The 27,309-nt window shown below is 38.2% G+C and overlaps 2 protein-coding genes across 2 annotated transcripts; one reads left to right on the forward strand and one right to left on the reverse strand.

Moving 5' to 3' along the window:
• Positions 1-315: 315 nt before the first annotated feature.
• LOC145490380 (parafibromin-like) lies at positions 316-17,402 on the reverse strand. The gene is made up of 21 exons (XM_081469509.1): positions 17,174-17,402; positions 16,946-17,039; positions 16,619-16,657; positions 15,935-15,965; positions 15,677-15,751; positions 15,493-15,548; positions 15,318-15,341; positions 8,917-8,978; positions 8,523-8,634; positions 8,212-8,316; positions 7,745-7,843; positions 7,196-7,268; positions 6,863-6,927; positions 6,193-6,271; positions 5,689-5,712; positions 4,461-4,548; positions 3,910-4,083; positions 3,288-3,376; positions 2,311-2,387; positions 2,142-2,206; positions 316-1,974 (listed from the first exon to the last, which is right to left on the reverse strand). Exons 1-21 carry the CDS (start codon positions 17,302-17,304, stop codon positions 1,938-1,940), a joined length of 1,599 nt encoding a protein of 532 aa, XP_081325635.1. The 5' UTR covers positions 17,305-17,402; the 3' UTR covers positions 316-1,937.
• On the forward strand, positions 9,368-10,808 carry LOC145490397 (uncharacterized). Its single transcript, XM_081469527.1, has one exon. The coding sequence runs from the start codon at positions 9,413-9,415 to the stop codon at positions 10,355-10,357; it is 945 nt and encodes a 314-aa protein (XP_081325653.1). The 5' UTR covers positions 9,368-9,412; the 3' UTR covers positions 10,358-10,808.
• Positions 17,403-27,309: the final 9,907 nt, after the last annotated feature.

The following is a 27,309-nucleotide window of genomic DNA, read 5'->3' on the forward strand; positions in this document are numbered from 1 at the left end:
CAAGTGTAAGTTGTCCGGCGTTATCCACGAAGAAGTTGCCGTTGGTTTATTTGGCCGGACGTTGTCAAGCCGTTCGGCTTAAACCTCCCTATATGAGCTATACTGCTATTTCATTTTCCATGCACGTTTTAAGCGGCCTCCATTATTTTACGCCACCTTGGAGAACATCGATCCCCTTTACACACGACTCTAGGTTAGCATGAGTCGGTCAAATGGTAGCAAAAATGTTTATTCTGTTTGTAGAGTACACATACTTAGGTTTAACTGAATATTTACAATGTTGCTATCAAGAAATACTGTTCACCCGAAACTTTCCAAGGGAACTAGTCAATACTACCTCTCAGACGCTACCATAACAATCGCCTCTAGCGCATGTCGTCCCAGGAAATAAACATCACAGACTTGGTCATGGCAAATAGACAATTTTCATGATGTTATTTGACTTCAAATACCAGAGGCCTTCAAGAGTTCGTTTTCTTCTTCTTTGTAGGGCTATTATTTCTAAAAGCCATTGTGGTTTAAAAAATTAATATTGCAGGAAAAATGAAAACTGATAACTCCGGAAGTCGAAGCCAAATGATGACACCATGTTATTCCCTCGCACTCTCTCTCTCTCTGGTCACCAGGGCTAAGTTCGCACTTGACATTCGCGCGAAGCTGAAATATCTGTTCGTAGTTACATAACTTACGACAAGGGCTCTTTAACTCATTTATCCATTTAACGTTATTCAATTTGTACACCTCGCTAATGGTCTCTGAGCTATGGATCACTACCAACGTTTTTCATAACGAGGTAACTTCGTGGCTAAACAGTCACTAACTACAGCTGGGTCACAAATGTCCTAGTGTTTATCAGTTACCCAATATTCGTATTCATCTATAAAACGTCCATCAACTTTGCCCGAATAAATGTGTTGTGCAATTTAAAAATAAATTAATTGGACAGCTACTTGAATTGGATTTCAGGCAAATGCAATTACAACGCGTATCTCATTGTATTTGTAAACCAGAGTACGTGTAACGCCAACAAGTGTTGCCGTCTTTCAACTGTTGTCCGCTGTAATTTTCGGACCAAGGTTAAGACGATTGCGTTCTTCAATGAGTAAATGAAGGTTTCCACGAATTTAAAATATAAATAGAGCAGAGGTTCCTTTTAAAGATTACCACCACGTGGCAGAAAAAAAAAGGATTTTCGCAAATCAAGTGTAACTCAAAAGGGATAAACAATACTTCTCTAGGCGCATTTTATATTCAAAGAAAATATTACTCGATGGCGAAGCTTAGAGACTTAGAGAAGCTTAGAGACATACTCTTCCAACTCTTGCTTCAATTTCGCTTATTTTCGTCCTTCGTCCTCTCGAGGTAGAATTTTACTGTTTCAAAATATGCCTACTAACGAGAGACTAATCACGTAACAGGCTCTCATGCGGAAGCTAAGACGTAAGTGGACGTATTAATGTACAAATACGTATTACTTTTGAAAGTCATGTCAGTGAAAAGTACCTAATGTAGGCTGCCTATAGATAGTAATGAATTTTAACCCTTTTCCATTAGAGTAAAACGCAGAAGGCGCGTTCCTGTGGGATGGTCAGGATCAGGATCAATGCCTATGACCCTCGATCATGGTGCCTTAAAGGAACCGATGAATCCGCAGTTTCTTTGATGTACTAAAGCAACGTAAAGTTACTTCAACTGAGGAGTCGCGTTGAGGCCCGCAAAAATGCAGCCATTCAAATGAAAGCTCATAATCAGTATTTTCCCTTAGTAGCGTTCATTTTTTCAATTATTCCAAGTGGAAATTTTTAGAAAATTCTTTGTCTTTGTAACTTCCACGGACCCACTGGAGATTAGACGCTGTTCACTGCAGACGATAAGAATGTTCTGAATCGGAGTGCGTAAACAGTCCAGAAGCTTAAACTGTAAAGATATCTTCAAGTTTAGAAGCGCAAGTGTGGCTTGTTCTTGGTCATAAATCTGTCAAGAAAAAAAAAATTAAATTTTTAGTTTGTACCACACAGAGGACATGGTGGTGAATTTAAAGAAAATATAAGGGAACTCAAATTTTGGGAAGGAAAATAGCAAACAGATCACAGATCCTCGACAGCCATTAACTTTGACCGCAAGAGTGAGCCAACACTTACTTGTCAAGAATTTCCCAGAATCTGATGATGGAAGCTTTATCCAGATGTCTTTTATTTCGACTGATCTGGAAGTAAAAGGCATCACAGAACGGGTTATTTGAATAGCCCCGTCCGTTAAAAAAGGGCCAACGACAGTGACAAGTCAACTACTGTCAGTAGCATAGCTTACAGTTAAAACTTGAACGTCCCACTTCTGAACGTTAGGGTCTGTCTTCATCTCGTCGTACTTCAGATAAAAGCCCTTCGCTGCAAAACATCAAAGACAAAACATATTTTAACGTAAAGATAATGGCGATGTTCGAACACATCTGCGCACTTAATTCGTCGCACATTCTATACTCCACAGTTACAAAAAAATAGATGTATGTTATTACTATATGGCTTTGTCTCACACGGACTGGGAACTACCGAATTCACGAATTTGATTGACTGAAATCGATAGTGAAACCGGCATCTAGACCGGTTACATTTTGCGGGGAAAGGGGTCCAAACTAAAATGCGAAAATATTGACTATTTTCTTCTAACAATATTTATTTATGGAAGTGCCAAAAAGCCTGATGAGAAAAAAATAAATAAAGAGAACGAGCAAACTTTCGCAGAATTGAGTTCGGCTCATCGCCGTTCGCAAGCAAACTGTCAGCTAGTACAAACCAGGTACATTAAACGAATTGAATTGTTCTCGTTCCCTAGTGCCATATAATAAACATCTTATTAACCAAGCTTAGTCGGTCTGTATGGGAGAATCTTAACCTCGGTGTATTGTACAGACCTCACTGCGTTCGGTCTGTACTCACGACCTCGGTCAAGATTCTCCGATACAGACCTCCTGCTCGGTTAATAAGAGCTAAGTATTCGTCTCGATATTTCCTTATGTTTCCCATCGTGTTGCTGAGCAAAAAATTTGGTATTTTACGTGTACTACGTCACTGAGTTCGACTTGCCACTAGACTACTTCTTAGATCGACACGATGTCCATCTGCCAAAAACGGAAAACGAACTTTGAGAATTCACAGGACCTCAGTTTACGTTTTGAGGTCTATTCGCGTTCACGTGGAGACAATTGTTATACTGCAAAACCCATTAGCCAAGAAATTTACCAAAAGGGCTGTTCACAGTATAATATATATCAGACATTTTAAACTTACTTTTGATGAAAATGTCAACGGGAGAGCTGTAAGGCCAACCTTTGAACTGCCAAGCAGGGCCTTGAACAAACACTGCTACCACACGATTCCTGTCAAGTAGAATTTGTTATTGACCAAAGGTGACAAAGAAAAACACTTCACTCACTCAAGAGGGACTCAAGTAAATTTCCCATTTCCACAACATAGAGATCTTTCAACAGTTGTTGCTATGATCCCACCCCGCACCAGGGGCATGTTTCAGATTTCCTCCGCTGTGAAAATACGTTCACATACGCATATGAAATAAAAGAAAGTAAATTTGAGTCCAGACTGGCAAAAGTGGACGAAACAGAGCTTAATAATTAGACGTTTGACTGCTTTACGTCACAGTTTCATTTGTGAATTTTTAAAACGTACATGTAGTCAATATTTTCAAGAATGTGACCAGTTAATGTCATGAGTTCATAATCCGGCTCAATTTTGCCCAATCGTGACCATCCTTGTAACTTCATTGGTTATTTTCATTCCAGCTTATTAACCTATAAATATTTTTAAATTTCAAGACAACTCCGTGCAGCAATAATGTGACGAAAAATAAATATTCAGCGAAGGCTCGTTTCTTCAATAAGCCAACAAAACGCACCAGTCATTGGGTTGAAGGCGGGCCGGGTTGTCAATCACTCTGTAAGGTACAGTGACTGTGGTTGGTGTTGCTCCCGGTGCAGCCTGGGCCTGAGTGATTTCTTTCCTTCGCTGAATAAGCACCTCGTTTTCACGCCTGGCGCCTTGGGCCTTTTTCTCGTCAGAACTGATGAATCTTTCAAGTAAAGAAAGAAGTTCAAAACCAAGCTACAATAACAAGTTACTTGTTTATTGCTACTAATAATAACAATAATACTAAGTTGAAGGAAGAGTGCTGCATCCTCGTCAATACACCCGAACAGTAACGATACTTATCAACCAATCAGAAACGTTCACGAGCGTTCTCGAACGCACGAAGGTTATCGGGTCGACTTGTTCTATAACATCCCTTCTCATAGTCCTCCTCATAACGACACTTACCCTGCGGTGCAGCTGGACGTGTTACAAAATGCCTGAACAGGCAAGTGTACAACTTCGACCAAATACTAACAATGAAAACAACTCTAGTTAAAACTACGTGCCATTACTAAGCTTTTATTTTGCAGCACTTACTTGAAATCTTGGAGAAGATCCTGAGCATTGTAAAGTGTTATGAGCGATGTTGCACCAGCAGGTATAATGATGATGGGAGTACGTGATTCTGGAAAAAAGACAATACCACTAAGGAACTGGATCCACAGACAACACTACAGGAGGATTTAAACTTTGTCAAAATTTGAAAGGATAACTTAAGCTGTACATAGATTCGCCTCTATTTGCATTGTCGTCCGATGCCACTTTAAAGTCCAAAAACTTGCAAAGGTTGCCGCTTTCTTTCTCCCACAAAAAGAAAACACAGTCAGATTCGTTGCTGGAATGTGAGCCTTTACCTAACCAGCTGTACCAACTAGGCAACAGACTTGAAGAGCACAACACATACCGGTATCTGATATGGGAATAAAATAAGTTTTAAAAGTTTCCACAGTTCTGTTCTATCAGAGGTTTATAATACTTGTACCAGTGTTTCAGCCAGAAAATTTTACTTGAGGGCCAAAGTGGCCCCTGAAGATCTTTTTAGGGGCCAATTTTTCAGGAAAGGGGCCAATAAACTGAAAGCTACAGAAGGAAAAAATGCATCAGAGTACCAAGGAAAATAAAGCAGTTTATTAGGATCTATGATAAAATTTAATAGTAGTGCTTTTTGAAGGGTTTCTACTCAATAAAGTTTCTTTTGAATCAGATACTAGTATGAAGGATCCGTGCATTACAAGAGAACAATCCTTAGGCCTACATGGCGTAGTCAATGATCAAGGGTTTGTAATGCATTATAGGGAGATTTCAAACTTGGTCAGCCATTTGAAAGTTTTCCGATATGAGAGAATCAATACAGCAAAGCAAAAGGACAGATTGACTTCTTTTCTTATGTTGAATATTTTAGAATACGATTTTCTAGAAGGACATAATGTGTGACAAAATAACCGTTATTGATCATCAACACAGAGAAATGTAGTCGCCATTATGCCGTATTATGGCGACTAAACCAGAATGTTTGGTCACCAAGGATAAATGCTTATTGCATTGGCAACCGTATTGATCACAATTTCCAGCACTGGGATGGCTTTTAAATTATTATGCCTGTGTTAAACCTGCAGTCTTGTAAAAGGAAAGAGCCAAATTGGCCCTTTTTTCGTTTTTCTGGGGGCCATCTCTAATTGTAACGCGGGATTCCCGCAATGGCGCACTCTGGCGGAAACACTGTATACTATTGTAAACGTCTGGTTCTATACATGTATATTCTTACCTCTTTTAGCAGGCTTTTGAGGGACTGAAAAAAAAAAGAAAATTTCATTAGTACAACAATGGTTAATTGGCTAATGTTCACGTGAAAACTGCCTCAAACCACACCCTGACGTACCGTGATGCTTCCGCTTAAAACAATTAATGAAAAAAATACCAACAAAACAAAATGGACCAATCTCTCAAACTACCATGTAATAAATACAATATTTTGATAATTGCTTAATATCGGAATGAAACAAACACGTGGAGCAAAGTATTTTAAACAAAATCTTCTCCATATAACCTTATCAGACACAAAATAAGTACCCTAGATTAAAATGGAGGTCAGCTTTCATCCTAGTGAACCATACTAAATTGCAGAGCTAACCAGAGACAACAATAGTTTCTGTTTATGAAACCAACAATAGTTTCTGTCTGTGGTATTAAATTATCAGTGCAAATGTAACTGCTAAGAGCAGCTATGCTAAGTACAAAAGTCCTGTTGTGAGCGGTTCCCAGTACTCACCAGGCCTAGGCGACTTGTTTGGCTGTGTATGAGGGGAAGGACTGGGTAACACTCTCTTTGCTGGTTTCTGGACACCCTCCTGTACGTAGATAAAGCAACAGGCTTGTGAGAAAGCTTCTAATCACTGCTTCATGTAATTCCGTGTACACAAAAAGACTAAGCAGTCAGGGGACCAAGTTCTGTTTCTGGCACTCAATTCTTCTTATAGGAATACTTAAATAGTATTAATAAAATAGGGAAAGATCTTTCAAAATAAAAAAAAGTTGCCTAAAAGTTGTCATGCCAGATGCATACAGATCATATATTGTATATTGTAAGTGAAGAATGATCATCGCAGTAAATTGTTCCAATTTAAGCAATTGGAAAGAAGAAGCCTGAAAAAATCAGGGCTTCAACTTCACATTGTATATTGTGTTGTTTGGCTTGTTGACAGAAACTGCAACTCCAACTGAAAACATTATGAGCACCACCAAAATAGTTATGTGAAAGTTCAACAATGACATACCCAAGGTATGTTCTGTCTCAGATGACCAACTTAAGTCTCGGGGACAAAAGGAGAAAATGCGACACAAATGCCTTCAAATTAAGTTCATTATCATGACAAATTGGTATACACGTATGCATGTGGTGTCAAATTTCACTAATGCTCACATACTATAAACTACTGTACCTTCACAGATTCCAAACTGAGACCATGATATGTTCCCATTGTGTCAATTTTAAAGCCCTCAGTTTCTGTTGATAAAGCAAATTTATAAAATTAATAACACCAAGTCTGTTTCCTTAAAGAGAAAAGTAGTCTGTTCCTTGTAAGCTTTCTTCCAGAAAGGAGTTCTGACAAACATTTGTTCTTGTGACTGTTGATTGATCAATAGCTGCAATTGCTTACTTGCATCTATAAGAAAAATACATGACCTGGAAAACTTCTACATCGATCAAAAGAAAACATTGAGCTCTACATATTTATGTTATGAATTGTTTAGCTGACATTACAACATTGCACCTTCTTTTCCTCTAAATCTTTCCTGATCATATCTGTTGTATGGAACTGGAGTTGCTGGTTTCTTTCTGATCTCCTGTTTCAAAGCAAACAAAAGCACAAAGGTTGTAAAACAACATGCTACTGCCATTGATAAGAATTCAAGCATGCTAAGAAAAACTTATGACAGCTGAGGGCAAGTAAACGTTGGAGAGGCAGACCAAAAGAGAAGTGGGAAAGAACAGTAGATGAGAGAAGTGTGGAGTTTGGTTTGCAAGGCTGGTGTGATGTTGTGGTTTGTGCAAAGGACCAAGAAACTTCACAAGAGAGTTTGCAAGGCCCTATTTCCCAGTTCAAGAATTGATGATGGAAGAGGGGGGAGGAGGAGGATGACAATGATAGCGATAACGATGATGATAACAACAAAAACAGTTAGATCTTCCATTGGCAGATATAAGACTTCATGTTCTTACAAAACATAAATAAGTTATTGGATAGCACACTTTATGTACTGTAAATCAAGATTATTACTACAGTTAAATAAGATGCACAAGAGAACAGTAGTCTCCTTACAGGGGTAGCAAACGGATCCTGATTCTGTAACTGTTTGACCTTTCCTTCCTCCTGTGCCTTCACAGACTGAAGAATGGCCAACACATTCTTCAAGAATTGCTGAAAATATAATTCCCCAATGTTAGGTGCTGTTTAGACAATATAAACTCAGACCATGGGTGGGAATGTGCTGAAAATTACAATTGCGTTAGACATTACTAAATTGAGTCCAAATATTCAACATGTAAGTGCACATTTCTGAAAACTCATACTGACTATTCATTTTTGAAACACTAAATGACTACAAGACGAAGTGAAGGATTTTAAACAACTTGGGACTTCTACTTGAAAGGTCTATTTCAGATTGCTTGAATCCGCTTTCCCGTCTGGAACTTGACACAGCTCCTTTAAGAGTCTCTCAAAAGCCACTGTGATCAATTTGAAATAGATCCAATATAACAACCTTAAACCTGTCCTTGATCACAAACCTTGCCAGAACTTTGCAAGACAGATGTTCTTGTGCGTAAAGGGCGTTCACGACTAACTATGTCCCTGGTCACATCAACTTCCGCATCCACAAAAAACCGTTGTTCCTATAAAAATAAAGGAAAACCACAATCCAATGTATCTAATGAGCAGAACAAATGGTCTACATGTATGGTTGAAAACTTTTACATGACAACCATGTGGGTACATGCATCTTCCTCCATAACCAGACTTAGGCATGCTATTCACATGCAAGTGTGCACATGTACAAGCACATGCACATACTCCTCAAATCCTTATGCCTGCTTCTTACCAAAACTCCTGCTTCCAAGTCATCATCCACTTTAATGGTGGTCCTTTTCTTTGCCAGACGCTTGGCTTTGATGGCTGCAATCTTCTCAACTGACATAGCATCACTCAAGGATCTGTTAAGATTTTTATGATATAGACACGAGTGTTTTACTGCAAAATTACAAAAATTTGATGACATGAAAAATGATAAAATAAAAATTAAGCATATAATTATGTGCAAAAATTAGAAGCCAATAAATGTCAAGTAAAAATATCTTGAAATATCTTGCCTCTAACACTGAGTTCATTTTTCTGGATACTTCAAAGTAAATATATTCTACACATTTTAACTATAGTGTGGAGAGTATAACATTTTTGTTTTAATCTGTCTGACTCTAAATGCAAAATAAGTTTACCTGATCTGTTCAGTGGTAACAGTTCCTTCCTTGTGTCCTTCAAGTCGAGCCTCCAACCTTTTCTAAGAATGGAAAGGAAAACAAATTTAAGAGTTTTTAACTACTGAAGAAGACTTAATTATTACTCAATTATTACTTAATGATTGAAAGAAGACTACCAGTAGGTCAAGCTAAAGAAAAATTTGAAATCATAAGTTTGATTTCTTATGAGTGTCTTGTGCTAACTGTTGTCTCATTGTCAAAAATGTGGTAAAATGGAGAGAGGGTAACTTAAGGTCATTCCACTGAAATAGAATCTGCACTGAGATTTTTGTGAAACTTTGCCTGTTGATTGTTTATATTATAGGAAATTAAATTTTGAAACAAAAATGAGGGGTCCCCATGTTCGTTTAGTAGCAACAGCACCTTGTTTATACCGGGGATTGGGCCGAGCATGGGTAGAGTATAGACGTGTATTTGCTAGCTCCGCTCAAAATTCGTATATGGAGGCCTCTACATGGCAGGAAAAGGAGAAAAGTTCAGACGAAAAACTCATGTAGAGAGAACTGGGCCAACTTGGAGAAGTGTATCCAACTCGTCGGAAGAAGAATCCCTTTCACCGTTGGAGAAGAAAGCCAAAGTCAAGTTGCACATGTCTGACACGGTGCAATCGAGCGAAGAAGACGAAACCGCCGCTGCCGTGGAGTTGGCTAATTCTGTAATGCCGAAGCTAGACCTTGTTCTGCAGAAGTTAGACAACATGGAAAAGAAATTGGACATCCTTGAGGGTTTTGTGAAAGTGGTCGATGGAAAGGTTAACAAGTTACAGGATAAAGCTGAGCAGTTTGAAAGCTTCAGCAGGGACGCCACAACAAAACTGAAGGTGTTAGATGAAGGAATGTCGTTCGCAAATACAGAGATAGAAAATTTAAAGAAGAAAGTAAAGCTTCTGGAACAAACTATCCAAGAAAATACAGTAAACACCGAAAACAAATTCAAGGGAAAGATCGAGGCCTTAAGAAACGAGAAGTTGTATATGGAGGTGTATCAAAGACGGGAAAACCTTCGCTTCTACGGCATTGCTGAATCTTTCCACCTCTCAGAAGAAAATGTCAAAGAGGTGTTAATTGGCTTTATACAGAAGGAACTTAACATCAGCGAGGCGGATTCTTTTGAGTATCAACGAGTGCACCGCATTGGCAAGCGCGACCCATCGCAAGAAAAACCAAGACCAATAATCGCACGTTTTTTGCGATACTCCGACAGAGAGCGAGTCATGTCAAGTGCAAGAAAGCTGAAAGGAACTGGTTTCGGAATATCGCCAGACCTTCCGAAAGAAATTGTGGACCGCAGAAAGGAATTAATGCCTAAGTTCAAAAAAGCAAAAGAAGACGGAAAATCGGCGTTCTTCAAAAGATCAGAGCCGGACAAACTTTTTATTGAGGGTATACGAATCTTCTAATTTCTTTGGAACATAAACTCTCTATCTAGGTATTCATAACATGTAAGCCTCATTCACACTTGTTCTTAAAAATGGAGCTGCATGCGTGTCATCTAGTTAGCGCAATGCGTGCAAGACCTATTCCATTAGTAGCGCAATTAACAGCTTTTATCGCTGGCTACTGTTTTACATACATGTTCAATTGTAGTTGTAGGTGTTATAAATGTTTTTCTTTTGTTTCTTTTTCCTTTTCAATATTAATTAGTTTTACCTTTTTCTTGTTCAAGAGACATGCAAATTTTTTCATTAGCTCATCTACTAAAGATTACTATCTCATTCTCTGCAACTGCTCGCCTTTTCACTTAAATATGTCCTTAAAAATTTACAAAACTTAATTTAAATTTTGGTATCCTATCCTTAAATGTTCGGGGGATAAGATCTTTTGATAAACGAAAAGCACTTTTTCATTGGTGTATGAAGGATAAAACTGATATAATTTTTCTACAAGAGACCTACAGCACATCCGAGGTGGAAAACACCTGGAAATCCCAGTGGAGAGGAGACTTGTTTTTTTGTCATGGTTCTGAACACAGCAGAGGTGTCTTAACACTAGTCAAAGAAGGGCTTGACTGTAAACTTGAGGTATGTAAACAAGATAATCTAGGTCGGTATATCATTCTAAAAGGTCTTGTTCAAGGTCAATCTTTTTTATTTTTGAATATCTATGCGCCAAATAAGACCAACGAACAATGCATCTTTTACGACGAAATACAGAACGAATTCGACAAATTGGAAATTGACACTGATTGCAAAATAATAATAGGTGGTGACTTTAATGTTATCCGCGACCCAGATTTGGATGGATCGGGAGGATCTCCAAAATTGAAAGAATCGTCCAAAAAGATAGAAAATCTATGTTTTTCTCTTGATCTAATAGACATCTGGAGAATCAGAAACCCAAAATTAAAACGTTTCTCCTGGAGACAGAAAACTCCAATGATTCAACGGCGGTTAGATTATTGGTTGATATCAAATAATATACAGGAAGAAGTTGATAAGGTCGATATTATCCCTGCTATTAGATCTGACCATTCCGCCATTACGTTGTACATTAATGGTATAGAGAACTCAACCTATGGACCGTCTTTTTGGAAATTCAATGCAAGTTTGTCAGAAGATAAAGAATATGTAGACCTAATTAGAAACAAAATCGGTGAATGGGTAGACGAAAGTAGAGAAATCGAAGACCCGCGGGTTACCTGGGATTATTTAAAATATAAAATACGCTATGAAACGATTGGTTATAGTAAGAAGAAAGCAAAAGAGAGAAGGTCAGAGCTGGTAAATTTGGAAATTAGACTAAAAGAGTGTCAGCGAAAATGTGACGAACACCCAAGTGCTGAAAATCTCTGCGATTTAGAAGTTCTCAAATCAGAATACGAACGCCATTATGATTATATAACACAAGGAGCAATCATAAGATCTCGGGTGAGTTGGTATGAAGAGGGCAAAAAGAATAGCAAGTATTTTTTAAATTTAGAAAGTGCTAAAAAGAAAAAGACATGTATACGGAAATTATCCGTGGATAATGATTCATATATAACAGACCCAAAAGAAATAATGAAAGAGATTCATGATTTCTATGAAAAACTCTATGATAGAGACTCGTATAATTTAGGTGAGAATTCAATTGATCGTTTCCTTAATGAAGTGGATACTAAAAAATTGTCTGATGAAGAGAAAATGACTTTAGATAAACAACTTACTAGATCCGAACTGTACGAAGCATTGAAGACATTTCCGAAAAACAAAACACCTGGAAGTGACGGTTTAACTGTGGAATTTTACTTGGCGTTCTGGCACGTGGTTGCAAAGTATCTCGAAAAGTCTCTAAACTTCTCTCACCAACACGGGCAACTATCAACTTCGCAAAAGCAGGCAATGATTACCCTATTGGAGAAAAAAGATAAAGATAGACGATTTATAAAGAACTGGCGACCTATCTCACTGATCAACGTAGATGTTAAAATTGCATCCAAAGCGTTTGCTAGAAGGCTGGAGCCAATCCTGCCAGAACTTATTCACCATAATCAAAATGGTTTTATCAAAGGAAGGTCTACATTTGATGCAGTTAGAACAATCGATGATTTACTTGAAGTGGCAAAACTCACAAATACAACAGGTATTCTAATGGCAATTGACTTTGAAAAGGCATTTGATTCTCTGGACCATACATATCTATTTAAAGTATTGGAAAAATTCAATTTTGGACCGTATTTTTTACAATGGGTAAAAACATTTTATACAAACATATCCAGCTGTATCTTAAATAACGGCTTTACTACAGATCTTTTCTGTATCCATCGTGGTGTACGACAAGGTGACCCTCTATCACCTTTATTATTCATCTTAGCTTTGGAAGTTCTCGCATGTCAAATCAGGCAGGATAAAACCATACAAGGAATAATGGTCAAAAACGTGGAGATCAAACTCACGCTTTTTGCAGATGACATGACTTGTTTTCTAAAAGACATAAATGCATATTCGCGACTTTGTACAACTTTAAAGGTTTTTTCATTGCATTCTGGTCCCCGAATTAACGACGATAAAACAGAAGTTTTTGGTATCGGCCCACATAAACTAGTACAAAATGACTTTACTCACAAAGTGCGAAAATCAATCAAGATATTAGGTACCGTTTTTGAGTATCACCAACCATCACGAGACAAAGCAAACTTCGACTCAATATTCAAATCTATTAAAAAAACGCTGAGTATGTGGAAGTGGAGGGGTCTTACCCTGATTGGTAAGATTCAAATAGTTAAGACCTTCATTATTCCAAAATTTTTGAGTAAAGCGACTGCAATTTCAATATCAAACGATCTTGTCAAGGAGATAAACAGACTGATTTTCGGTTTCATTTGGAAAGGTAACGATAAAATTAAACGGACCGCGCTTATCAATGATATTGAAAATGGAGGACTAAAAATGCTTGATATTGAATCCATGATATCGGCTCAAAGAGTGATGATCTTAAAAAAGTATCTAGGAGAGAGCAGCAGCACTTGGAAAACTATTTTAGATGATTTCTTTTTTGGAAATATAGGTGGAAAACTCATCCTGTTCTGTGATTTTGAAACTAGTAAACTACCGGTTCATCTTCCAATATTCTACAAAGAGTGTCTAGAGGCATTTCGTAATTTAAAGAAATTCAAGGTAGCCACCTATGAGGATGTTGTAGACCAAATTATTTGGAATAATAGGAATATTGTGATACACGGAAAATCTCTTTTTGAAAAACATTTGTTTACTAAAGGAATTGTTAAAATTGGTGACTTGTTATCCGATACGGGTAAATTTCTTGAAAGCCCTAAAGTGTTGGAAGCGAATCTATCTCCAATCCAGTACTTCAAATTAATAGGAATTGTAGATGCCATACCAAAAGAATGGAGATTAATTATCAAAGAATCATATATTCAACATCAGCAACTATATCCTCAACAGCATTTGGATACAGTGTATATTTATATCGACGAAACCAAATCGGATCTGTTAAAAGCCTCTTCAAAACTTTTGTATAAAGGATTTAAAACAAAGAAACAAACTCCTCCAACCGCCAAAAGGAAGTTGAAGGACAAATATCCAGAGGTTATAGAAGACTGGAAAAAAATTTATTCTTTACCATTCACTGTCACACTTGAAACAAAAATTAGAGAGTTCCAATATAAATTATTAAACGATATAATTTTCACAAATGAGAGGTTATTCCGTTTTAAAATGATTGAATCACCAATGTGCACCTTTTGTTTGAAAGAGGTCGAGTCCCTCGAACATTTGCTCTTTTATTGTGATACAACAAAAGACTTCTGGCGGGCTTTTTCTTCTTGGCTTTCAAACCAGAATGTATCTTTGGACACTTTGACATTTGAAAATATATTGTTTGGAGTGTTCAACAACAACGAAGACTTTATTATCCTGAATCACTTGATACTGCTAGGAAAGTTTTTTATTTATAAATGTAAATTAAATAAAATTAAACCAACATTAACAATATTTTTAGCAAAGACAAAAACCGTTTATTACATTGAAAAAAAAATAGCTACCAAAAATAACCAACTTTATAAACATTACAAAAAGTGGGAAAAACTAATGCCATCTCTTAATAATAGTTGAGCTTAATTTGTAATTTCTCCTTCTCAGCATGTCACTAACTTACTTTCTTTTTTTTTTTTTCTCTGTATTTGGGTAGCTGCACTATTGTAAACAACGCATTGTATATTCTTTAGGTATAATTAGGCTACGATTAGTAATTATAATTTGTTGTATGTAATCTATTGTAGTTATGACGTATTGTAAGTATTGTAACTAGTGTTATGTCTTGTGTTGTATTGTATGTATTATAACCCAAAATGTTGAAAAAAAATAAAAATTACAAAAAAAAAAAAAAAAAAAAAAAAACCTTGTTTATACCCATATAAATCCTTATAATAGCACCATGATTGTAGTCACGATTGCTTGCTAAATTCACGTTTCGGACGATTGTTTTTTGTTCTACACTGAGAATTGGTCAATATTTATTTTAAACAGAGAAATTTATTACTCAATTCAAAACAACAGAAAAAAATGATATGTCACCATACTCGTTTACGAGAAAATGACGATTTACCTCTATGGTGAGGTCTAGCCGTAAAGAAAAAGGCGCCATTTTTTAATGCGCATGCGCTAATCACGCGTGAAATTATGCGCAGTACGGATGCGCAATGCAATACTGGGGAATGACCTTAAGGGTTTCACTGAGGTAACCATGTAGCTGTGATATGGAGACATTTTCTTCATTCACCTCAAAGGAAAGGTGCTGAGAGAAGATCATTATCAATGGTATTTTAGGCTTTGTTATTGACCATAAGCATTAATTTGGAGGGAATGAGAGGGGGGATTAAAAAGTTGAATTAATGAAATATTAAAGATTATTACAACATACCTTGTCCAGCCGCAACTGCTCAGTCTGTAAAATACAAAGTGAATATAAGTCAGAGAAACAGTTAGTTAAATATTGTACTGATAGGACTTAGAACAGTATTCACCTACTGTATAACAGATCTGCAAGTGTACATCACATGCAAAGGGTGATTGGGTCATTTAGTTGCATCACTGACCTCTACTCTTGGCTTCTTAAACTCGCCACCTACAGAGTCATCTCCAGGTCTTTTTGCTATCATTTATAAAATAAATCAATTAGTCACTAGCCATAAGAATGAAAATCTACAGTCTAAGTGTTAAAAATCTCGGGAATATAATAGAAGAATTGCAATGTATAGAAACAAATAATTCACCAAATACCTTGTGCTTGAGCAGCAGCTGAGCGCTGGTTAGGCATCTCCAGTGGGACACTCTTGTCAATACTACTTGAAGTATCTGATAAAAATCAAAACAAACAAGCAGTGAGTGAGAAATCACCAGATTGGATGTTGTCTCTTTTCACTGGGCAATATCCTCTTTGTATTTTATTACACTCTTTTATTAACCAAATAGTGTGAAATATTAAAGTTTGATTTCATTTGAAAAAAAGATGTGATAAACATTCACTAAAATATTTACCTGCCTCACCATTGAGATAGCTAAGCAATCCCTGAAACAAATGCATAGGAAGTTAAATTTTCAATTCAATGTCATCATCGATTTATAAGACAGTTCTCCCAGCCTCGTAATAAAAGGAAATATACTTTTTTAGGGTAAATATGCAAGATTTTCCCCCTTGATAATAATGAAATAGCTTGTAATGGTACAGTTATAAGGTACAGTTTTTATCGGTGAATGCTTAGTCTGGCCTGACACACTAACTAGGAATGCCTGGTCACATAAGGGAACATCGAAGTCCTCTCCTTTTGTAAAAATTATATGGAAAAAAATTTCCACAGGTAGCATTCAACACCAGGCACATTCAAAACCATCAGAAAAATATTCCAGCCACACTGCCTAGTTGTCAGGTCTTCAACATTGTCACTGGATTTGACAAATGACTTGCAAAGAGAAACATGATCAACCAGGTTTTTTTAGTCGCACTTTCTGTTATTCCCTCCCCTATTCATCCCACGCCAAAACTATTAGGGAAGTAGGAGTGAAATGGCATGACCACAGGGACCCCTGCAACACTATCTCGCAACCACCCCAACCACCCCATGTCTAGTGAGAAAGAAAATGCTGGCCAGTAGCTGTCTTGATATTTTTACTTAGCCTAAACTACATTTACCCACAGTTAAACTTTTATATGATTGTACCAACCTTTCTGTCTGGATATCTCACCACTGGGATTTTTGTTCCCTGACGACATAATAGACAAAAAGAACGTAAGGACAAGATGACTCTGGTTATTAAAGAGGCAAGTGTTTATCATAAACTTAAATATTCTATTTATCGAATTGTTTAGAAACATTATCACTTTCTAAAGACCACAAAAACAAACTGAATGCTTTTGCTCTGATAAAAGTAGGCTGGTAATTCTAAATTGACATGATATCACTAAATCACAACAATGTTGGGACGGTATTGAACCTGCTGGAGTTTGAGGTTCGTTTATTAACAACGAGAAATTATTATTCATCAGCTCACCGCAGCACGCTGGACATAAATTGGATGTGATAAATGCACATTCTTCAGCAGGAACAACAGTGACTCCAAAGTATAGTATTCTTTCGGCTGGGATCTGAAAAAAACAAATGAGAGGCTTAAACACATATAGCAAAACAAATCAAAACTTCAGCGGAGGGCAATGCAAAACGAAGTCGACGGGTCTGAGTCGGAAACTATCAGAAAAAAAACACACAAAAATTTACTCACTTGAAAATGACATAATTCGTCTTTGCTGTTCTTGGAAATGAGAACTCGTCAAATATAACTTCATCTGCTCTTTCTATGATCTCTTTCTTGTTTATGTTGTACTGACGCAGAAGCGACAATGGGTCCGCCATGTTCGTCACTCACTTTTCGAAGACCTCGAAGGCGCGGCTGCTGAGCGCAAAGTAGTGGTTGCAAAGGTTGCGCTTACTGGTATGTACCGCATGTACCTCTGACCCAGGGGCGGGGGAGAACACTCTGCGACGCCTGGCACTTTTTGTGTATCTGAATCATCCAACAAAAAATGACGTCACATCCGGTAAAAAAGAGCGCTGAGCGGCAAAATCAAATTTGAACATGGCATAATCGTTCTCTCAGTAAGTAAAATGGTAATATTTTGCAATCGGCCGGATATTTTTAACGTTTTATTTGGCCACGATAAACAAAATTTTGTCTTCTTCCTCGTCATATCAGTTTGTTTGAAGGACAGGGTAATTATTTATTCAAAAACACGCTGTTTTGAAGGCGTGTTTTTTACGAAATGTCGCCATTTCTTCCTCGCTGAATTCCACAGGAGTCATCGTTTGTGTGGAGATAATGAATTCTAGGTAAGTTGCACTCAATTCAAATATCCTATTCTCTTAGGTAGGCATTACACTAAGAAAAATGCACAATGACAGGTTTCTAGACATGGGGGAACCTTATTAACAGAAGCGCCTTTTTTAAAATTTACTGTTGCCAAACACTCGAGAGTACTTGAGTGCTGTTAATCGTATCACTGCAAGAATAGACCCACACACATAACGCGCTTTGCAGAACTTTCTTGCCGATCGACACTAACACAAACTCGTGTGTTTGCTCATGACTCAAACTGATGCCATAAAATATGTTACGATTGGTTAAGAACCTTAAACAAGATATGTTTTCCCTAAGCAATCCCTTAATTGATAAACGCTTCGTTACAGGCAGGCCGTGAACCCCTTAAAAAAAAGCAAGAGGATTAGTTTTAACGGCGATTAAGTAATTTGGACATGTCGTGGTTGTCTCTCATTTATAATCAAATTTATTTTTCCGTTTCAACAGTGTTTGACGTCAGCAGCGCTAAGTTCCAATACCCCCCCCCCCAACTGAGGTCAAGCATGCACCTTTAATTTCTTCAAACCCTCTCATTTGCCCTGTTTGCAGACCAAGTTCCTCATCTATTAATCCCTGTCATATTGGCAACCCATTTTGAAAGGTTACTAAAAAGTTGTGCATTATATTTCAGTGTGCTTTCTCTTTGTAATCTTACATCAAGATATTTCAATCCCTAAGGAAATGAGAGAACACTAGCAATACTGACAATTTTCAGTAATTCATCACTTTCAATATGCCATCTAAACAAATTGTTTGTAAACAGTAGTGAAATTTCATGCCCCTACACCTAGCCATAAAAGGAAGTCTGGGAACAGGCAATAGCAACAATGACACTGCCAGGCTGATGAATTTTACAAGCTAATGAACTCATGTCTAACAATGATGGGTGATGATGAAGCATGGTGCAGTGAAACTGAAGAATCAGACTGTGAGTAACATTGATAGAGTCAGTGTCGTGAGAGTGATGCTAGTGTCTGTGAACTTGGACCAGATCAGCAAAGAAAAGGTTTTGTACTAGAAATTGACAGAGAGCAACAAGTTTGTGCTAAAAAACTGAAGAAGCTGGCTCAGACCAGTCTTAAAGCCAGCATCTACTTACAGTACTTGTCAAGAGTTCCTGATTTGTGTATGTGGGAAGGCTCTCTGTAATGAACTATATGGGGAGGCTCAGCTCACGATGAGTACCTATTTCAGGCTTCAGGTATAAAATTAATGATAGGGATTTCACAAGTTGAGGTGTATGAAAGGGTAGGAAAATCTGTCATTTAGGGATTCCATTCTTCTGGTTCTAAAATGTTGTTGAAAAGCTCTCATTTACTCTCCTCAGCCAGAATGAAGAGATTCTATAATATTATTTATTAACTTTTTTCCAAGGGAATAGAAAAGGGATGCAGTATTCTTAAATAGGTTTGTTAAAGGGGTACATTAACCCTTTTGCAATGTAAGGTCGACAAAAGAGGTGCCATTTCTATCAAAATGGTACAAATGTATACAAAAGGGTAAGGGGTAATGGACCTTGAGATAAGACCTTTCCATTTAAAACTTTGTAGAATACCCCTCCCCCCCCCCTCCCAGCTTGTGAAACAAAGATGTTCAAATTATTGTTTTGTGAAAAAAGGCAATTATTAAAAAACAAAACAGTGCCAAGAGATTAAGTGATTGTCAATGCAAGTTTCCATTTGTATTTTGAATTAAAATGGGTATAACATGATCCTCAAGTATACTATGCAGCTTCACAGAGAGGCCCAAACTGATGATGAAAACATATGTTTTAACACTTAAAATTCTATTTTTGCTTCTTCCCTTGTACCTTGTGATCTTTGTAGGGAAATTCTGAAAAGGTCCCCACCCCCCCCCCAAAAAAAAATTCAAATTTTATATACAAATCACTTTTTTATCTTGAAAATGGTCTGAGACAACAAAACATTTTTATGGCTAGCTAAACTACTTATTAGGAAAATAAAAATGTTCAAGGAAAAAATGAACAGGAAGAAACAACAACAAATTAACTTTTTTTTTCAGAAGAGCTACTACTTGTATATTTTTTTAACTTACATGTAGGTCAACATAATTTGTTTTCACAATTTACCACAAAAGAAAACACCACAGAAAGGAGAACTATAGTTGTGGCATCTGAGCTACATTTTTAAATGGAAACATTTCCCATAAAAAATTTCCAAATTATATTCTTACCAGTACAACAAAATACCAACTATATTTTGCAGAGAAGTATACTTAATTAATAAAATTGATGTAGTGAAATTTTCTATTTAATTTTTGTTCACCTGATCTTACAGAGTGCAACCTTTGGTTTAACTGGTTCACTTTACCGTTAAGCAATAATTAAATAAATCACACCAGAGTGGCTTTGTATCTTTATTATAATTCTCATTATCAGTAGAGAAATCACACTTGTACACTGGTCCACTGATCAATACTCTTACGTGTATGTTAAACATGGGAAAGCAGGTTGTATCATCTAATCATAACATTGTATGCCTGTGTGGGGTGTATATGCCAGGAGGTAACCACCTAAGAAAAGACAAACATAAATTATGTCATTGTTTCAATGACTCACCCTAAGTGGGCATTATGCTCATTACCACCTTAATAAACAAGATATATTAAAGTATAATTTTTAACCTCGCTTTAAACTTTTCAAACCTACAGTTTGTTTTCACTTTCAGAGAGGTTCTTAAATTCACAAGCACACCACCCACCCCCCTCAGCCCCAATTCCTACTCTCCCATAGCCAGGATCCCATTTCAACTCTCCAATAAATCAGTAATTTTTTTTCTAATTTCGGTCTGACTTAGATTCATCTCCACTCAGCCATGAAAGCAATGGTGGTAGATTTCTGTATATTTGTTGGTCTAGTTCACAGCTATTGTTCTCAGATTCCCACCTCCCTTTTGACAGAATTAAATTCCATTAAAAAATAAACTACAGTAGTTTAATCAAATTAATGCAGACGCAAACATTGAACCAGAAAATACTATAATTTTGGTATGAACGATACCAAAGTATAACTTACATAATAATATCACATCTTTTCTATTGTAATTTAAGACAGTGCAACTACTAATAGATTGACCACAAAAACCTAAAAACATGACTTTATAAACACAGGTAAGTGAGAATATTGCCAGTTTTGCTTTTGCCACCAACCACTCTTCTTTAAAAAAAAATACATGGAAGATAATGACAAAGCAATAACAAAACCAGCCAACCAACCTCTGGCAATTCTGTCAATAAACACACCAAATTCCCCTGCAAAATTCTCTTCAATGATTTGGCATGCTACTATCATCAAATGTTTACCCCTTGATTCAGAATTTTTAGGAGTATCAAATAGAATTCCACTATAGATTACAAATGCTGTTTACCTTAACAAATATTTGCATTAATTCTGGAGATATTTAAGTTTAAAATGTGTAAAATATATGCAAATGAGAGGACTGATGATGTCATACACCAAACCCAATATTACATCAAGTGCAGACCATATATACAGCAGAGATCATTGAAACTTGGTAGCCTTATAGTTCTACAGGCAACACACTAATATGGCTATAAAAATATGTTCCCAATTGGAAACTCAATCTTTTCCAGTTCCCTCTAACCCAATTTCAATAATGCAGTGATTTTCAGCTTGAAAAACATTAATCAAGACCATGAGGTGGCCAGAAAAGCCTAGAATATCAGGGAAGGTCTGAAATGCAGTCTGTTGCCATGGTAACAAAACTGTTAAGCTCATATTATGTAGCATATCTGCAAATTGCATCGTAATAGCACTGTCCCGACTGGAGCCCATGGTTCAGTAGTTTACTTGGACAATAAATTTTATAACTTTCCTGGGTGACTGGATGATCTAAATGGTATGTGGGAGACTCCCAGAATATTTGCAAGAATGTATGACTATCTCTTCACAGGTATTCATTAATTAATAAATAAATAAATAAATAAATAAATAGACACTAACACTACTAACATGATTGAGTTTGGAAAATATATTTATTTTTAGTTTATGATATTTTGAAAAATTCCCCTCTCCCATCTAACATGCTGATCTTCTTTAATTTGGTACTTGAAATTGATAACAAGGATGCTACACCTTGGCAACTCGTTGGCCAGGATATATTGCACAATCTTCACATCAGATAATGGGTCTGTACAATTAAAGACTAGAGGGCAAAAGCCTTACCCTAGAGTATTTATGACCAAAACGGCTGAATAACCATACCCTTTGGGGCTGCACAGCTGTATATAGCACATAGAGGAGAGTTCCCCCCCCCCCTACCGCTGGAGCAGGAATCAAAATATTATTGCCTTGATGACATAATAAAGATAAAATCTCAAAATAATCAAGAGTTACATATATGCATGGGACTTCACTAACAAAATGATGCCTGTTGCTTGCTGTAAATTGTATATAAATTACTCCTACAATGTGCCAGAATTCTGTTAATCTGGTCACCAACAGGTCTCAAAAATCTGACTGTATAATTAATAAATAAGAAAATGACCAACTGAGATTTTGTTTGAGCCAGAATAGAGTGGCCATAATAACTAGGTGGCTGTGTTAACGGGGGTGGCTCTATGGTGAGGTACATTCCACAGTAGTGATAAAGATGACACTCTCAAACACCAGTACCCATAAAGAGTTTGACCAGTATATTTTGCATAATCAGTTGGAAGAGGAAGAGGGAAAATGGAAATAAAATAGAATGGCTCTTGTGTACCAGAGACAACCCTTTCCCCGAGTTACCCTGGCGGAGCTAACTTTTCACTTATTTCTTTGCAAAATTCAACCAACCGTTTACACAAGGATGACGAACCAGACTTGGGGGTGAGACAATTCAGGTGAGCAAGTTGACTCACCTTGGCAGCTAAAGTAACCAACAACTTTTCTTTGAGTATACATAAACACTTTGGCTCGCCTAACTGCAACAACTCTCAGCATGGCGAGTGTCACGTAATGCCTAGATTTAAGATTTAAAGCAGCAATTTGTATCAAAGAAGAGAAAATTAACTCAGCAAAACCCACTCTGATCAAATGAGTGAGGGAAACTTAAACAAAGAGGGATAGTTGCACATTTGATTATTCAATAGGAGTTACGAATAATCATGCAGGGTCAACTTTTACTCGGCCTACATGGGCTACATTTTCTCATACAAACACTTGATAAAGTTGCCTCAGGGGGAGGGTTATCCCGGGTACCCGAGACCATACAAATGGGACCTGTGTTGCCTCAAAGAACACCCCCACGATTTTCAAAGGGGAAGGTCCATGAACAGGACCTTAACTTAGGGCAGCTTCAATGGCAGATTCCCTCTGATGGCTTGGATTTGAATAATTGATTTAATTACTTTTAAAGAGGACTAGAACTCAAAAATCTTGCTCGAATTTCGATCCAGCGACGCATAAGTTTCCATGCCGTGAATCAAGTTTTTACTGGGCGTTTTAAAAGCACTCACCAAAGAGAAAGAGACTGATGACCCCAAACTACCGATACATATGTACTGTATCTTACTGAAAACAACAATCTTCAACGAGAGATGTAGGAATGTGGGATACTGACCTTCAGCATGCGATCCAGCTTGTCTCTTCTACCAATACACGTGAGCCAAGAGTAACAAAAGTTCTGGTGACAGCGACTTTCGGAGCTAAACGGCTTCTGTTAATTATGTTCCCGTAGTACACAGTGCAAACTATGGCCAGCAATACTTCATCCAGGTTGTTGTTAACATTATAGGCTATTGCACTTATTGTGATCACTAAATCACGAACAACAAGAACCAAAAGTCGGAACAACACCAGTTTTACAAATGTGTAAAATTCGCCCGACGATGACGGAAGGCTCTCCGTTATTTTGCTTCAAAACAATAATAAACTTTTCTCTTTTCCCGAAATTTTTGCTTCAAAAGTCGAAGTAATGTGTCTGCAACATCCTTCCATACTCAATATAAAATGAAACGAAACTGATGGTTTACAAATAGAGGGAAACCACGAGTAATCGAATCGCCATTTTCTCGCTTTGTGAAACAAGTCGCGAAGCGCAGTTTAAACCGGATGTGACGTCATTTTTTGTTGGATGATGCCTATACGAAAATTTCAGGAGTCTTCTGCCCCGCCCCTGCTCTGACCTTTTCCCCCCGGCAGCCCGGGGGTGGGTACTCCCTTACATGGGCCATATAGGTATGTGCGGCCCCAAAGGGTATGGTTTTTCAGCCGTTTTGGTCATAAAAAGGGTATCGATTTTAGCTGATTTTGGCCATTTTGATCATAAATAGGGTATGGTTTTTGCCGTCTAGCTTTGATATGGGTATGTTTTTCAGAAGAAGCCAACTTTTCATTATTATCGAAAAGAAAATCAACAAAAGTCCTTCACAAATTATGTTTACGGTAATTTAACATTGGTCTGAACCAGGGAACTAACTATAACGCAGGTCTGAAACAGGGTTTTGAGTTAACGGTCAGGTCATAAACAGGGTTTCGAATCTTTGGTCAGGTCATAAATAGGGTAGGGAATATCGTAGATTTTGGTAAGGGTAAGGGTTTTGGGAAGCGGGTCGTACACCCCCACAGAATTTTTCTGGGCGTTACCCCTCCCCCCTAGCCTGCGAACGCAGACGTATTTCCGGCTGTCGCTTGTCTTCGCCGAAAATAACGTCTGCAAACCTGAGCCAGGAAACGATTTCTGTGACGTAGGAATTTTAAGCCAATCACAGTTTAGCTCAAGTAGTCCCATAACTACCGCGTGAGGTATTCACTGCGAGGAGCACTCGAGTTTTATTCCATCATGGAATCTGATTGGCCAAGGAGAAACAAAAGTCATTACGTCACAGAAATCGTTTCCTGGCTCGGGTTCGCAGACGTTACTTTCGGCGGAGACAAGCGACAGCCGGAAATACGTCTGCGTTCGCTGGCTACCCCCCCCCCCCCCCCAGGACCTTTTGGCTCAAACTCGTTGTTCAAAAATCATCACTACGTCGAGTTGTATCTACGAAAAGTGTTTAACAATCAGAAGAAGTAAGTTACATATCGTTAGCGTCTTTGAAGAGCTCGTTTCGCAAAATACAGCACAGGTCTATCCGTTTCGTTTCATTTCGTTTCACAAAATACAGTGAGCCAAAATACAGTAAGCGATTAAGCGATAAGTAAGTGATTATCTGTCCCTCTAAGAGCACTGGTCTTCTGTCCCTAGCACTGATCTTGGCCATCATGATCAGTGCTGGGGACAGATGATCACTGTTAGGGACAGATGATCTGTGTGCTAGGGACAGATAATCAGTAACAGGGTCTGTCACCTAGTAGTCACGCGACGTTTAATGACGTTTTTCTTGAGAACGGCAAAAAATGTGTGATTTTTCCCTATTTTTTTAGGAAGGCCATTAAGAATTCGATAAAAAGCAACAGAATGAACGCTAAAATGGCTACTGTTACACCCTGCTCTAGAGCTTCCAATAAATACCAAATAAACTAGAGAGAACTATTTGAAAGTATCCAATGTTATCTTGGGCAGTCCACGAGCAAACAGGAAGGCAGACATGCCATCCCCTATTCTTTAGTACGTCACATAACCCTATTTTAATCCACTATGTTTACGTTAATTTTGTTTGCTTGGCGAGTGTTAGAACAAGGCATGAAAATAATGAAAACAAAGATAGTTAGTGGTTTATAATAACGTTCTACAGTCCTAAAGGGAGATAATAAGCGTGAATATCGGGAAATGAAAATTAGCGCGCGGGTTTCCTCTGATAAGAGTTTACGTTTGCGTGACAGTACAGACAGCGCTGTTGGTATCACAGCCCAAGACACGCAACGCTTTACTCCAAAAAAAAAAAAACAGAAAACCTGGTGAAAGAAAATTCTGCCTTGATTTCTTCAGCAATTTATTTCATATAAACTATATTTTTATTTTTATTTTTTATTTTTAACTTCATTTTAATGTAGTTTTTAAGTTACCCGCGACCCTCGACATGTTACCCTCGACTCTCGACATTTTACCCTCGGCTCTCGATTCTCGACAATTAGATACACTCGCAGATGATCAGTCAGTGACAGGGACAGATGATTAGTGATAGGGACAGCTAGTGATTAGTACTAGGGAAAGATGATCAGTGCTAGGGCCGGACAGATGATCAGTACTAGGACCGGACAGATGATCAGTGCTAGGACCGGACAGATGATCAGTGCTAGGACCGGACAGATGATCAGTACTAGGACCGGACAGATAATCAGTGCTAGGGCCGGACACATGATCAGTGCTAGGACCGGACAGATAATCAGTGCTAGGGCCGGACAGATGATCAGTACTAGGACCGGACAGATAATCAGTGCTAGGGCCGGACAGATGATCAGTACTAGGACCGGACAGATGATCAGTGCTAGGACCGGACAGATGATCAGTACTAGGACCGGACAGATGATCAGTACTAGGACCGGACAGATGATCAGTACTAGGACCGGACAGATGATCAGTGCTAGGGCCGGACAGATGATCAGTACTAGGACCGGACAGATAATCAGTGCTAGGGCCGGACAGATGATCAGTACTAGGACCGGACAGATGATCAGTGCTAGGGCCGGACACATGATCAGTGCTAGGACCGGACAGATAATCAGTGCTAGGGCCGGACAGATGATCAGTGCTAGGGCCGGACAGATGATCAGTACTAGGACCGGACAGATGATCAGTGCTAGGGCCGGACAGATGATCAGTACTAGGACCGGACAGATGATCAGTGCTAGGACCGGACAGATAATCAGTGCTAGGGCCGGACAGATGATCAGTGCTAGGGCCGGACAGATGATCAGTGCTAGGGCCGGACAGATGATCAGTGCTTAAAGGGGACAGATGTTAGTGATAGGAACAGATGATCAGTACTAGGACCGGACACATGATCAGTGCTAGGGCCGGACAGATGATCAGTACTAGGACCGGACAGATGATCAGTGCTAGGGCCGGACAGATGATCAGTGCTAGGACCGGACAGATGATCAGTGCTAGGGCCGGACAGATGATCAGTGCTTAAAGGGGACAGATGTTAGTGATAGGAACAGATGATCAGTACTAGGACCGGACAGATGATCAGTGCTAGGGCCGGACAGATGATCAGTGTTAGGGCCGGACAGATGATCAGTGCTAGGGCCGGACAGATGATCAGTGCTAGGGCCGGACAGATGATCAGTGCTTAAAGGGGACAGATGTTAGTGATAGGAACAGATGATCAGTGCTAGGGACAGAAGATCAGTGCTACTGTAGGGACAGATGGCCTATCAGTGCTAATCAGTGGTGGGGACAGATGATCAGTGCTAGGGACAGAAGATAAGAAGTAGGGACAAAAGATCGGTAGAAATAAATATAAATATAAATCAAGACCTTACAAGAATACGTAACTGGTGTTTCGATAACCAGTTACAGTTAAACCCTGACAAGACGAAGCTCCTACTTTGTGGCAGTAAACTTGGAGTCGCTAGCTAAGACTCGCAACTTCAA

This window comes from Orbicella franksi, chromosome 1 (assembly GCF_964199315.1).
Source record: "Orbicella franksi chromosome 1, jaOrbFran1.1, whole genome shotgun sequence".
Lineage (NCBI taxonomy): Eukaryota > Metazoa > Cnidaria > Anthozoa > Scleractinia > Merulinidae > Orbicella > Orbicella franksi.

Bases quoted from the DNA above. Each gene is read 5' to 3' on its own strand.
- LOC145490397 (XM_081469527.1), top strand. From the start codon at position 9,413: ATGGCAGGAAAAGGAGAAAAGTTCAGACGAAAAACTCATGTAGAGAGA.
- LOC145490380 (XM_081469509.1), bottom strand. From the start codon at position 17,304: ATGGCGGACCCATTGTCGCTTCTGCGTCAGTACAACATAAACAAGAAA. The intron at 15,966-16,618 runs GTTGGTACAATC...CATTTGTTTCAG, and splicing joins TGAGATATCCAGACAGAAAG to GGATTGCTTAGCTATCTCAA. The intron at 3,377-3,909 runs GTGCGTTTTGTT...TCTACTTGACAG, and splicing joins CGCCTTCAACCCAATGACTG to GAATCGTGTGGTAGCAGTGT.